At 42.1% G+C, this 14,836-nt stretch overlaps 1 protein-coding gene across 1 annotated transcript; it reads left to right on the top strand.

Annotated features, from left to right (window-relative positions):
- Window positions 1-10,123, top strand: LOC108505094 (cell surface glycoprotein CD200 receptor 1-A-like). The gene is made up of 7 exons (XM_017830769.1): window positions 1-391; window positions 3,097-3,178; window positions 3,903-4,211; window positions 5,129-5,374; window positions 6,643-6,738; window positions 8,356-8,402; window positions 9,654-10,123. Exons 2-7 carry the CDS (start codon window positions 3,118-3,120, stop codon window positions 9,759-9,761), a joined length of 867 nt encoding a protein of 288 aa, XP_017686258.1. The 5' UTR covers window positions 1-391; window positions 3,097-3,117; the 3' UTR covers window positions 9,762-10,123.
- Window positions 10,124-14,836: the final 4,713 nt, after the last annotated feature.

The following is a 14,836-nucleotide window of genomic DNA, read 5'->3' as shown; positions in this document are numbered from 1 at the left end:
CTCTGCAATTCCCTGCTGTACAGGAGCTGCCTTGTGAGCAGTCACTGGGACCAGCATCCACGCTGGACCAGCATCCAGGCTGGACCAGTATCCACACTGGACCAGCATTCACACTGGACCGGCTGTGTATGCCAGCATCTCCCTACTCATTCCCTCCTACATCGAGGGTCGGATGCCTGGAGCACACTGGCACTGCTGTTGAATTCCTGTGCTCCCGAGGCTGGAGGGCTCCCCTCCAGGCTGATAACTGGGTAACTTTCCTCCAGCATCAGTACTCCTTGGGTTGAATCCGAGCGTGAGCGGTGCCGTTCTCCGGCTGGAAGGCTGAGGCTAATGGAAGAGTGATGCCCACATTGCATGGTCTTGTGCCAACCACCACCATCGAGGCTGAGTAAAAATTCTAATTTGTTTTAAATGCAGTTGTTGAGGCATTTTAATTCCATCAAAGCGAACAACACGAGACAAGCTACAAATATTCATTTGCTGCTTTTAAATGAATTTGATTCAGCTGTGCTTGGTTTTTCTTTTCTGGGTTTTACTCTGAGACTTCTTTCCCGCTCTCAGGCACGAGTATTTGAGGATTGTGAACCTTAAAATCTGCAGACTAAATTCTGTTTCACACATGAATATTTAAACAGAGTAATACACTCTGTTCTTTCTGTAAGGTCCCATTTTTAATCATTAAAGCCTGTTCTTTTGAGCAAATAAACCTCATATATATGAGACTTTTATGCATTTTAAAAAAAGATAGTTCTCTGGGACAAGTTCCAATATGACAATATATACTGTTGTGAATATTTATGGATCCATCAAAATTGACGAATACTGAATTTGCTGACAAACATTGTGGAGGGTTTGGGGGTCTTTTAACTTTTCTTTTGAAAGAGACTGAGAAATTATTTGCAAATTGGGTCAAACTCAGTACATAATTCTGGGCAAAATGTATCTTTTTTTTTTTTTGGTTAAAAAAGTTCAGCTTTCAAAGTTTCAAACTTCTTTGATTGAAAGCAACTTTTGCAGGCATAATGTATCCAAAATGCAAAAAAAAAAAAAATATCCCAAAACTTCTGACAGCATTGAATAAAATGAAACAAAACAAAATATTTCCTTAGTGGAAAAGATTTTATGTGAATGAAAATTAAATTTGAGATTTTTTGCATGTGAGAGTTACACTGTCTATTGTACGTTAGAAGCAGAATACGGATCAATGTGGCTGTGTTGGTGTTTTTTCCAGACTGTAATGTAAGCTTTTCATTCAGTTGTATTACTCTGTTGTTAGAATTGTGAACAAAACAATTCTTTGAGGAAAACAATTCTGTTGAGGGTGGTGAGTTGCTGGCACAGGTTGCCCAGAGAAGTTGTGGATGCCCCATTCCTGGAAGTGTTCAAGGCCAGGTTGGTTGGAGCTCTGAGGAACTTGGTCCAGTGGAAGGTGTCCCTGCCCATGGCAGGGGGGTGGAACTAAATGATCTTTAAGGTCCCTTCCAACCCAAACCATTCTGTGATTCTATGATTCTGTGTCTAAATGTACATACATACTGCATTGTGTTTAAGGAAATACTGCCTTCCCTTGCATTTAGCTCATGACTGTGGCAGCCTTCGTTCTTCCTGTGCCACAAGCGTGGCAGTGTTGTGGTTTTTCTTGTGTACACCAGGCATCCTCATCTGATATGTTTCACATTTAAAATGAAATTGTTAGTGCCCCACAGTTGGAGCTGGTTATTTTTATAGCAGTTGACACCAGATGAGGATTTAGGTCTCTGTGTGCACAGCGAGCCTTGGCTGCCTTTCCTTCTCCTCTCAGCACACACTGAGAACCCTCCCTGTGTTTGAATACGGGTGTAAACACTGTGTGAGCTAAATAACTCAGAAGTAAAGTCCTCTTGTGATTGCACAAAGATATTTGCCTGTCTGGTGCATATTGGGTTCTGACTTGGGGAGGAAAACAGCGTATCATTTTTTCTCTTGGGATGGAAACACGATTTTCCAATCGTCTCCAGCTGTGGGTGACTGATTGAGAAAGTAAAATATTAAAGAGATAGAAATGGCAGCATGAAGGGGAGAATGACAAAAGGTCTACCAAGAAGACAATTAGAGGGAATGCCGAGGGGAGTCATGGAAAATGAGACAGCCTCATGGGCAGGCTGCAGGGAGCCCCAGGACAAAAGTGCAGCCACTGATTTCTGACAGTAACATCAGAAAACTGAAGTCAGGTTGTGGCTACTGTAGTGCTGTGGGAACAGGCACACACTCCCAGGCCTGGGCTTTATCCCCCAGCTGGCTGGGAATACATACGTGTGTTGTTCAGTACAGAGCAGTGCAACTTTACCATGCCAAGCTGGGGTCATTTCTGTATGGTATCTGAGCACAGGAAAATATCAGCGATGTTCTTAATCAAATCCACGTTCAAGAAACAGCTGAATGAGTTTACATCAAAACTCTCCACTGAGAACCATATATATTTTGTTTGGAAAGCTTTTGGGTAACACAGAGTTCTGCTTTCTTGTGTGAACCAGAAAACAAAGTGTTGGGATGACAACACTGCCTTGGTCTTACCAAAGAACCAGTCCCATTTTGCCAAAAAGGAGCTAGAAATTTGCAAGATAGGGTTTGTTGAAAAGGTATATACAGTTGTAGAACAGCATGAGTTACTGGATGCCTCTTTGGTTCACCGTGTCTATGAAGGCAGGAAACAAACTCACATGTTTTTTATCTCTTGCAATAGGAAGGTTGCTCTTTTTGTTCTACTGCAGAAGGAGAGTTAACTTTCAAGAAATTAAAAGCCTGCAAGGGTTAGGAATAATACCTTTGCCCAACAGTTGATGAAGTCTAGATCCTGAGTGGTACAAGAGATCCTGGATTTTAAAAAAAATTTGTAAACAGTAGTGGGTGGTTTGTGTTTTGTTGTTGTTGTTTTTAATTTTCAACCCCCTTTTTGCCTTACTTTCCTCAGTACAAGAAAGATATTTGACATGGCATCTTATTTACAACTTATGTTTTCAAAGAAAACAGAGGTTTTACTATAGGTACTCTTTGAAGAGATTTGCGCAACAATTTGTGGCTGCATGTCATTCTCTTTGCCTTCACTTTCTGCAGTGCTGACTCCTTCTCCTGAAGATGTCTCAGAAATGGGCAGTTCTGGCTGTGCTCTTTTTCTTGGCAATCAATCTGATTGAAGGTAAGTGAGAACGATCCAAGCACTCCCTATTTCTAATTTGCAAGTACACCAAAACTTCGTAGTTCACCAGAGCAAATTTTGCTTATTGCTTGATGTGAATGCAAAGAGTGATGTCACCTCAGCTGGCAAAATAATCGTGTGCCCTGCAGAGTGGCACAGGATGATATATCTGACAGGAATCCAACACAAATCGTCTGAAGACACATCCGCTGTTCAACTGGTAGAAAAGGGATCTACATGCACCCCTTACTAACCTCCTGCACCAAGTGATCCTGGGTTTTGACTGTGTCACAGGTGTACATCCCACAGCTGTCCCCGGTTTTACTTGCACTGTAAGAAAGGCACCTAACTCAGTAACACAATGAAATTTTTAAAAAAGTGGTTTCCTTTCCCCTGAGAGGGAATTTTGCCCCCCATCACCAGTCTCTCAAAGCCTATGTTAAAGTGATAGAAACTTGTTGCCTACAATAAGATGGAGGACTCACAGCTCCTTTGCATTCATCACATACCTGCAGAAAGGTACCATCTCCACTGCATTTCCAGACTTCAGGAAGCTGGACCTGGAAAGTGAATACTAACATGTGCCCACACACAGCAATTTGTCCCCAAGGCTGCCAGTACAGTGAGGGAGTAGAAATTTTTAATGGTGTGATGAAGCCAACAGTTTCCTGTGCTTTGATGGTGGTGCAGCATCTTTTTTTATGTCTTTTTTCTTCTTGTGTAGCTTACAACACAGTGAGTGTGGAGGCTGGTCATGAGGCTGTGCTGAGCTGCCCTTACATCTTCAACGTGTCTTTGCTGATGGTGACATGGAAGAAGAAATGCAGCAGTTGCTGTGTGTTGGCCTACAGAAGTGATCACAGTGAGACAGGGAAGACAAACTGCACTGAGAGGATCATGTGGAAATATTCACCTGACAGTGACCCTGCCCTTCGTATTTACCCTGTGAACCTTAGTGATGAGGGAAATTACAGCTGTGAAATTGTCAACAGCGAAGGGAATTTTTATTTTTCCTCTTCTCTGACTGTCATGGGTAAGACTGCATCATTAAAATAAAAATTATTAAAAAAAAGTTATTAAAAAAGCTAGCCTATTTTCAACATAGGCAGGAACAAAAGAATATTAGGAAACATAATGAATACATTAAAACATCTTTTTCAGATGGTGACGTAAACTATCCATAGGTTTCCATAAATTAAAAAAAAAAAAAGATGGAGAAAATTTTATGTTCTGGACATTTTAGTTAAGCCTTCTGAATATAACTAAAAATCATGGGAGATTAATTTTGGAACTCTGTAATTGCTACTATTAATTTTAGTCACTTGATTTTTTTGGGGGTATTTTTTGGTTGGTTGGAGGTTTTTTTATTGTTTTAGTTTGGTTTTGGGTTTGCTTTTATTTTGTTCTTCCCTGCAGAGTCTTACCTTTCAGATAAAGGCTTAGGTGGTGTGTGAGCCCTTCCCTGTTCTGTCAAATGCACAGTACGAGTTGTTGGACTTCAAGCAGAACAGTTTTGCCCGATTCCTCTTTTATTTCCCTGCTATCAAATTTTTGATTCTACATATCCAATCTCCTAAATGTTTTACCTGGAGCTTCAGCAAGCTGCATTTTTTTCAGAATGTGCACCGCTGTACTTATAAATCTTGATTTAATCCACCCCTCTGTGCCATCTCATCTCCTGTTAGTCTGGAAAATGGGAGGAAGCAGTATTTTAGATCCAAGTAGCTAGTTTTTGGTGTATTCACCTTGAACTTTTTTTTCCTCTGAAGATAGCTCGTCCTAATATTTCAAATTATTTTAAAATCTCACGAATTGGTCACACAAACAAACAAACAAACAAACAAAAATACCTCTCGCTTTTCAGTTTCAGTTGGCGATTTTGTACCGAACTAGAAATAATGGCTGTGGCTTTTTTTTTTTTTTTTGTTAAATTATTTATTCCTTCTGTAGTCCCTCCTAGAGCGACTCTGACCTACGACAAGAGCAGGGGGGCCGTCTGCCGGGCGTCTGCGGGAAAGCCGGCTGCTGACATCTGGATCCCGGCAAGCAACGCCAGCACTGAGGAAGAAATCCAGCACGCCAACGGGACGGTGACCAGGGTGAGCTACACAGGCTGGGCCAACAGCACGCTGCCCACTGCCACCTGCCTGGTGACCCACCCAGCCTCAAACCAGACCCTGTCCATAGACCTGACAAGTAAGTACTGTTATAAATGCCCTTCATCCTGCCCTTGGGCTTCTCTGTGCTGCTCTGTGCAGCTGTTTCCACAGAAGGAAAGCCGAGGCTCTGTGGTTTGCTTAGTTGTAAGCCGGAGTTCTAGTGCACGTTGGGAGAGAAATTAATAATTTTGAGTTAGTTGAAACCCAGTGTTTTGTGGCACTGTGTGGAGAAGCTTTCAGTGCGTGCTTCTTTCTATCCCTGTCCTGTTTTACAAGAATTTCTCATTCTGTTTCTAGACAATAGACACCTGGCTGCCAGGTGTCCACCAAGCTGCTTGATTACTCCCACTTCTCAACAAGATAGGGAAAAAAAGTACTATGGAAAGCTCATGGGTCGAGATAAGGACAGGAAGAGATCACTCCCAATTAATGTTGCAGGCATTGAGAGAAATTAATTTAATTTATGGATAATCAGATCAGAGTAGGATAGTGAGAAACAAGAACAAATATAAAAAAATCTTCCTCACAACCTTCCCCTTCTTCCCAGGCTCAGTTTCACTTCTGACTTCTCTGTCTCCTCCCCCTGAGTTGTATAGGGGAATGCAGGCTTTGGTCAGTTTTAACACTTCATCTCTGCTGCTGCTTCCTCCTCGTTCTTTTCCCCTGCTCCAGTGTGGGGTCCCACCCACAGGAGGCAGTCCATGAACTTCTCCAACATGAGTCCTTCCCGTGGGCTGCAGTTCTTCACAAACTGAAGCTGAATTTTGTCCAGTGTGATAGTTTGGAGAAAATTTCCTGGGAGAATGTCTGTCTGTGACTTTCAAATATTCTTTCTGATGGCCAGAGGTAGTAAAAGGTAAAATTCAGCTTCTCAGCTGGCTGTTCTGGAGCTATTAGAAGTCTCTATTGCATGAGGATTTGTAAGAACAGCTCATATCACCAAAATATCTCAATAGAGGCATGAAGGACAGAAGTCAGCATAGAAAAGTCATTAATAAAAGCATTTGCCAGGAACAGCTGGTCAGTTCTTTTGCTGCAGGGCTACTAATAGTTGAAGAAAAGGAGACCTTGAAGGCAGATGAGTTGAAAATGAAAACGTGTTTGCACACACAAATGACTGGGTGTGTGGGGCAACTTCCTATTGCTGGTTGGCATCCAGAGAGCTCATCTGTTTCTCTCTGCTCCCTTTGAGCTGTGGAGGCAGAGGATAAACTTTTTCCTGGGGTTAAGGTGGATGGTAACAGCGTGTAGTCAGTGGATGCTGATGCCTAGCTCTGTAACTTGCTCTCATCTCTCATCTCCCAGATGCTTCCCCCAGCCTTCCCTATCTCCTGATAGGAGGATCTGCAAGTGTTGCTGCTGTCACTGGTGTGACTTTATGCTTGATTTTCTGGTGCAGAGGTAAGTCCTTTGATGAACCTGAAGTGTATTACTATTCCATTGCTGACTTTGTGCAGGTACAAGGACTTGTGCTTTGCCACATGAGAGTGGGGTGGGAGGCAAGCCTTGAGGAAAATGTCCATATATGATGCATTGTCCTTTTGGAAAAGTCCTAATAAAATAAGGGCTGGAACTTTAAAACAAGTTAGGAGTTTTGTAAGAGCCATAGGTGTTGTGATATTGATGTGTTACATATATGTCAGAGAGTCATCCAGGATGAAAAGGGTTCTTTCTGAGAGTAGGGTGAGTTTTGAGTTTTTAGAATTATCTTGATCTGCATTTACTGGCATAAAATTCTGCACATAAGAATGGCTGTTCACCAACTAGACACAAAGAAGTTCCGTTTACACCAGCAAGTGTAAGAATAGGCCAAATGTAGCTGCTTCAGTATCTTTCAGATGATTCCCCCTGCACAGGGCATGTTATATAGCAGATTTATTTCATGAACCGGGTCTGGACAAACATGGTGAAAGAGGGCTGGCAAGAGAGGACAGTGAGTGGAGGTGTGCACTAAAAGAGAAAAAAAGGGAAGGTTAGGAAAATGAAGACAGGAGAAGAAAACAGAGGGGCAGTTGTCATCAACAGTGGCAGCACTTTGATGGGAGCCTGTCCCTGCCACAGGGTGATGTGTGTGTCTTTGGAGCAGGTGAGGGGAAGAAAAAACATGCTCAGATGGGTTCCTTGGCCCAGTGTATCTCTGTAGAGCTGAGGAAAAGTGCACTTAACAGAGTCAAACCTGTCATGTGTCCCAGTGCTGTGGTTTAACAACGAAGTGCCTTGCAGCCCCTCACTCGCTCCTCCCCACCCCACCACGGTGGAGAGGAGAACCAGAGGAGAAAAAGTAAACCCCATGGATGAAGATAAGAAGGGTTTAATAAAATAAATAAATAAATAAAACAAAATCAAATATAACAGTACTACTAATACTAATGATGATACTAATGATAATTGTAGCAATATTAATAAAAGCTGTGGTGAAAATGAGAGAGAGAGAGAGAAGGAAAGAAAACCTGAGAGAAACAAGAAGTGTATGATGTAGCCTCACCATCCACTGATGGATGCCCAGTCCACCTCTGAGCAGTGATTGGTGGCTCCTGGCCAGCTCTCCCTGGTTTATGTACTGAGCATGGCTTTCTGTGGAGTGGAATATCCCTTTGGCCAGTTCAGATCAGCTGTCCTGGCCATGCTCCCTCCCAGCTTCTTGTGACCCTCCACGCTGGCAATGCATGGGAAGCTGAAAAGTCCTTGGCTTGGGGTAAGCACTACCTAGTAACAATTAAAACACCAGTGTGTTATCAACACATTTCTCCTATGGCACTGTACTAGCTGCTAAAAAGAAAATGAACTCTATTCCGGTAGAAACCAGGACACCCAGAGTGACCAGAAGTTTCTATGAAGGGAAAAATGAAACAACAGTGTATTCAAGAGCAGGATACAAAAAATAAGAACTTAACCTATCAGTATATTTTGAAGAAAGTCTTTCAACAGCCGAGGACAGCTAGAGGAGAACCCCTGATAGAGCAGCCTGTGTACCTGGCACCATCAAACCACTTTAATTTCCTGACATTCTTCTTTCAGCTTTCCGGTTACGACAATTGGCACAGGGGCCAGCAGAACCATCTGCAGTAAGTGACCTTCTTGTGTGTGTGTGTGTGCTTTGCTGTTTTTGGTGTATTCTTCACTAAAATGTATCATTTAATCGCAATGGGTCTACTCTGACAAGACTCCCATTTGTGTCTGTGTGCACTTTGAGGGGGGGATGAGGAACACTGCATCTGGGAGGATGTTTGTTGCTTGGACGGCCCTGTCTTCATGTATAATCAGGGTATCTGAGTGATTGTTTGAGCACTAGGTGTAGTGCATTTCCTGCCTATAGATTACATTTACTGTGCTGAATGTCAACTGTCCCAAAACTTAGTGTTTTCATGTTTCTGCTTCACAGAGTAACCTTAACTTAAGAATGTGTGTTTACTCTTGACGGCAGAAACCTGCTTGATTAAAGATCAGATGAAACCAGACATGCATTTTACAATGAGGGAAAAGGGTCCACTTCGTTTTGCTGTGTTAGAGACAAACACAGTTATGAAACTTTTACTTTTTGAAGTTGCAGTTCAAATACCCAGGAGCTAGGAAACAGCAGTGATAAGTTTACCACTGCAAATTTTCCTTTCTAATTCCAGTGTGTCATGATACATATTTACCAGAATATGCTGCTCTTTCCTCAGGGCTTCTGCCTCACTTAATGCACATTGAAAGAGCAATTATCTCATATTTTGTTTTCTGTGCACGGTTTAATTAATGGTCGTGTGCCTTGTTTGTTGCAAACAAGTCAGAGTGCTCTGAAGTTGGAATTAACTTCCTGATAAGCTCTTCTGTGGCTTTCAGGACAATTTGACTGACGGGAGTGGGAGTTATAGAAATCAAAGTCAAAGGCTTATAGTAATTTTAGTTGCCTAAATTGGATTGCTTTGTGGTCTGCCTGTTTGGTCGGTTGGTCGGTTGGTTTGTTGTTTGTTTGGGGTTTTTTGCCAGAGAAGCTGGCATTGCTCATTATCATCTATTTTGGTAAAGATACCAACATTTCAAAATTTGTTTTTGATCACATTAAGAAAACAATTTTCAAAGGCTGTCCTGTCTAGGCTTTGTGAAGGCTGTTCTTGCATCTCTCTGCCAGTTCAGGTTTCACCCTTAGTTCCCTACACTTTGGCTCAGAGAGTTCAGAGAAGTAACTTCACAGTTCTTTTGCAAAAATAACATTACCTACCAGGTTTCTTCAGCTCTTGTTTTTTTTTGTTTTGTTTGGACTCCATAGGAATGATGATTCCACAAAATCCTACAGTGTAATGTAATGGTACATGTTCTTCTTTCTGTTGCAGACTAGAAACTTCAAGTCCACACCCTCACATTTCTTACCAGAGACTATGTACGAAAACTACTATCCAGGATCCATATATATGAACATATACCAGTGCAGGCACAAGTAGTCTGATTCCAGCTCAGCTAGTAATGATACCCAGTTACTTGAACTTCAGCTAATAAACCTCAGACCTTACCCACAAAGGAAAGCCTTTGTCTTTCCTGACGGTGGGGGAGAAAAACCCATTTTAGCACGTTGTTTTTCTCTTTCTCAATGTATCAGTACAGCTGTTGAAACAGATGAAACTTTTAAAGACTGACTTGGGAAAACACCTACCTGAATTTTGTTTGAAAATGGACTCTGAGGTATGTGCTGCCTTTCCTCAAAACAATAACTGATGTGTATCTGCCAGAGGAACAGTGTGCTGGTGAAAATATAGCACAATTTTTCCATTTTAGCAACTGGATTCTCTTTGCACTTTTGTGTTGGAAATCAGAAAGAGACACGGGGGACCCCGAAACATAGAAGGTCAAAGAAACACATGCAGAAGAACCACAGAAATAAGAGAGTTTATGATTTGTTTTGAGGGGATTTTTGGTTTGTCTTTTTGGTTTTTGGTTTTGTTTGTTTTTTTTTTTTTCTGGGTAGATAGTTGCATGTGGCAGATGACAATCTGATATTTGTCATCTCTGTTTATTTTTTAATGTATTTCTTTTTCAATTAAGCTTTCTGTTTGCATTGCTAGTTGATGGGTAAAAAACCAATTTGAAACGCTACTTGATATGGAAATGAGAAATAACGATGGACAATTTTTGAAGATTCTTTTTAAAGGAAATGTGCAAATACTTACCTAAAGGATTTCTGTGGCTATTTGGGTGAACCTTTTTTGACCAGTTTCCGAGAAGCTGAGATCACACCACGGTTTTACTGAGAACAAGGGTGTTAAGTTGGGTAAAATGCAGGCAGTGCGTGTGTTTAAAACAAAATAAAAACCCACCAGCCCTAACCAAACCATTTATTTCTTCTCATCCTCGTGTCCCCAAGCTGAAAAAAACCCACACAGACTGGTAGTTTATTTCAGTTTTCGTCGGTCAGATTTGTCAAACCTTCCAAACACTAATGGACCAGTAACTGTGCTCAGATGTGTGCTTTGCATTGCCTTTGCCTTGCTCATTGCTGCAGGAAGTCACCTCTGTGTCCCCAGGCTTGAAGACCTCCCAGTGCCTTTTGATTGCACTTCACTTCATCACTTCTAAATAGCCATGGGTAGGCACCTGCTGGCATCACTCCAGCCTTTCCCTCTAGTCAGAAAGGTGTGAAGAAATGACTCTCTGCCTTAAGGAAAAAGGGCCTGGAGAAGGCAAGCTGGTTACTGTGCCTGGTATCCGAGTGAAATCTTCCTTGTGGTGTTAAATGTCAGTGATGGGCCACTCTCAGAGCACTGTCCTGCTCCCTCAAGCCTTCCGTGGGGAAAGAGAAGCACCTTTTCATGCGCAAAACCTCTGGGAGAAATAAGTGACAGATGGCTTGGAATTAGTGGAAACGTGTTTTCAGTGATTCTAGCTAGGAAAAGCGTTTTGGAGCTCTAGTGAAATCCACAGCAGTACCTTTGTCCAAGGAAGTGGTTTCCCAGTTCTGCTGGCCCACAGCTGACAGTGCATTGTGGGCATGATCCAGCATCTTCTTCTGTCTTCCCTTTCAGCTGGGATCTTTCACAGTCAGGGTGCTGTCAAGGGTTCTGCTGTGACTGGAAGCTTCTGAAATAGGGGGAAGATCTCTTGTTGCTTAGGGCATTGCCCAATTGGGTCCAAAACTGGGTTCCTAAGCTGGTGTTGCTCAGTGTGGCAAGTGAGCAAAGGATTGTTCTTGCAGACAACTACAGCAATTTGGGCCTTTCTCATTCGGAAGTTGGACCATTGCAGCCAGACCAAAGGATGACAGGGTTGTTAAAATGAAGAGAATTAGGCAGAACTAGGCTGTGTAGCAGTCTGATTTTGGCAATCAAGGTGCATGTGTGTTGTGATTATTAGGGTGTAATGCATGAACTTTTCATAATTCCTTTGCTCCAAGTGAAATGTTGAAGAGGCAGAAAAAAGAGGGAGGTGATGGTGTGTGTGGGGAAAGTCCTCTGGAGAAGCATCCCTGTCACAAACGGCCCTGGCTGAAAATTATGGTTTCCATGCTCATGACTTTTTTCCCCTCTTTTATTTTGTATTTGGTGGAATTTGTCCAGTCACCTGTAATGTGTCAGCATTTCCATTAAGCTAGAAATTCTGAGCAGACTGTTTGCTGAAACGAGGTGCTCTGGCAATGAGAGAGGTCCATTTGTGCAGCAGGTGCTTGGTGAAATGGGCTTTGCTGGTGGTTCCACAGCTCTTAACAGCCATGTGGACTACAGTTTGCCTGATTTCTTATTCCTGGGATGGCCCAAGAGCCAGTCCTGCTGCAACTTCTCAGAAAATTAGCTCGCAACATCGTAGCCAGACTTTGATTATAACCAGTTTACTGCCAACAAAAAGCTCAAGTTATCAACCCAGAGCTCAGGCAAACCCACATGTCAAAGGTTTCAGCTGCCTAATTGTTGTATCTTCCTTCTGCAATAAAATTTGCCCTCATCCTTTTCGAGCTTGCTGTGTATGATTAATAAAACTTATTAGGCCAAAGAGAACAATGTGGCTAGTGGGGGTGGTTTTAAGAAAGGCTGGGACATGAGCAAGGCTTCTAGGCAGAGCCTGGTCATTGAACAAGCTCACTTAATTTTCTGCTCACCTTTTGTATGTGTTATAACACCAGCACAAGTGGCAGTTGGTTCAGAGACAGAGTTGGCTTCTTTTTCAGCTGTCTGCAATTCACTGGAGCTGCTGACCACAGGAGTATGTATTACATTCAAGCTGCCAACAGGTGATAACAATTCTAGTGGGCCTGTCAGCCCTGCTGACAGCCTTTGGAAGGAGGAAAAGAGGATTAGCTGAGCAGGGGCCCATGTATTTACTTGGAAGGGAAGGCCTTGCTGCTTGGAATAAGACAGATATTTCTGAGTTGAATGATTTTGCACAGAAGCAGAGAGAGGAAAAAAGGAGAGACTGGCAAAAGGGGCTGACAGAGAGAACAAGACTAAGAGAGCAAGCAAGATGTTGGGTCATTGCAGCTTAATACTTAAAAGTGTGACTAATTACTGTTTCCATTCTCACTGCCTGTCAGTGGGTACCTTCACTGTTGGCAGTGACTGGTGAAGGACAGGATTTTGTCACATGGTGAGCTCTTGGTGTGGGCTTTGGTGGTTTCCCCTCTGCCTGCCAGCGCCAGAGCAGCGATGTTCTGCTTCTTGGTCTGATGAGCTGCACGCCAGAGGGCTGAAAGTTGTGCCACACACTTCAGGGGGATGAGAGAAGGGAGGGAAAGACCTGGCAGTGCCCCAGTGGCTCACCAGGGCTTTAGCTCCTTCTCTGTCAGAGAGGCTAGAGCTGGGTTTGCAGCTACATCTGCTTCTGCTGACTCTCTCTCTCCTTCCCAGGAGCAGGACTGTGGGCCAGGGCAGCAGGGTGGGTGCTGCAGCCCCCCCTGCACTGCCTCAAAGCTGCCTACAGGCACTGGTGGCTGCCAGCTCCTGCCCCAGATGGGTTCTCCCACACTGGTTGTTGGGAAAGTGCCCTTTTCCCCACCTGGATATAATTTTGCAGCTCATCTGTTGAGTCTAGCACTGAAGCATTTTTTGTCATGCTGATTTTGTATGGGATAGGAATCTTGGTGTAACCCAAAGAACAATTCAAATTTTGTGATTGGTCTTGGATAGGAACTTGGTCTGGAAAGTAACTTGAGGATGTTTTTATGAGTATATTTACTGTGCTTTTTTCCCCTTAATTGCAAGAACAATTTTGGTGATCCTATGCTGTTTTTATTTGCACTGAAAGCAAATTTAAGCAAGGCAAGTTTTTTAGTCTGCAAACTTCTCCACATTCTTCTGTGGCCTTGTCAAAATGTCTAGGAAAATGCTGACTGTTTGTTGAATAATCATTGTGAGAGTTACTAAAAGGCAATGGGAATTGGACTGAGTTATTTGCACATTGTCACAAAAAAAAATTAAAAAAAAGGCTGGGAGCATGACACTGCTGTTTCAGATTGACTATTTAGTGAAATGCACAGTTGACTGAATGTCACTTGAGCTTTTTAGCACCAGATGTGATTATAGATGAAAATGCTCCTGTTTATTGTGTGGATTTTCACTCACAATGTTCATAGGGCAGTCTTTGTAATAATGATGATGTCTGCTTTCTGATTAATCTAGCAACAATTTATCTTCTGGAAATAGCAGGTGTTGTGATGCCACTGAACAGTTCTTTATTCTCTTTCTCTTCACTGAATATGGAAAAAAAAGGTGACAAATAGTTATGTTTAGAGCCTCATAAATTGGAATGTAACTTCAGAATATGAACAATATTTGTTTAAAATTTCACATTTCAACAGCAGGATTGAAATGAAGAAAGTAAACAATTTTACTATAGACTTTGGAAATGGGGCAAATATCCAGAGGGTATTTTCCAGTTCAGTGAAAGCTCGGTTTCCTAAGATGGAAATTGTAATTCTTGGTCTACACTTCTTGACATCAGTTTGTCATATTCTCTGATGAGAAGATAATGCTTTCCTTGGTTCTCCTCTAATAGCTGTAACACCTGTGATATCTTTGTGACTTGCTCTTTCTGACTTTGTGAAATCTTTGATGTTGATGATAACTTTCCTCAGCTACTCGACTTGGTATCCACAATCTGTATGTCCCTGTCATGTGCTGGAGGAAGTGAAGAGCTCATGATTTAACCCAGTGGGACTTATATTACATTTTCTATCACTTCTCTGTCATGGAATAGTTCGTGTTTTTACTCTTAATGGTGCTTCTTTAGGCAATATCCATTTTTCTTTTCTATTTTTCCTTAAAAGTTGTCTCCCCAGACCTCTCATGCACTGGTTTTCTCAGTTTATTGATTTTTATCTTCTCCAAGTCTTTTTTAATCCAGTTCTTTTTCCTTCTCTTTTTGGCATCAAACGCAATTTTATTCTTCATTCAGTTGCCTTATTTTATTGTTTTGGGGTTGGATTTTTTTTGTGTGTGTGTGTAACTTCTCCTTAGAAACATATTTACTCCAGGTCTCCTTTACTTTTTTTTTTTTTTTTTTTTTTGCCAACATGTAATGGAAAATTAATCACTCT

Source organism: Lepidothrix coronata, unplaced genomic scaffold (assembly GCF_001604755.1).
Source record: "Lepidothrix coronata isolate B3197 unplaced genomic scaffold, Lepidothrix_coronata-1.0 Scaffold183, whole genome shotgun sequence".
Taxonomy (NCBI): domain Eukaryota; kingdom Metazoa; phylum Chordata; class Aves; order Passeriformes; family Pipridae; genus Lepidothrix; species Lepidothrix coronata.
Note: the sequence above shows the minus strand (reverse complement) of the source record. Positions and strands in the feature narration are given on the sequence as shown.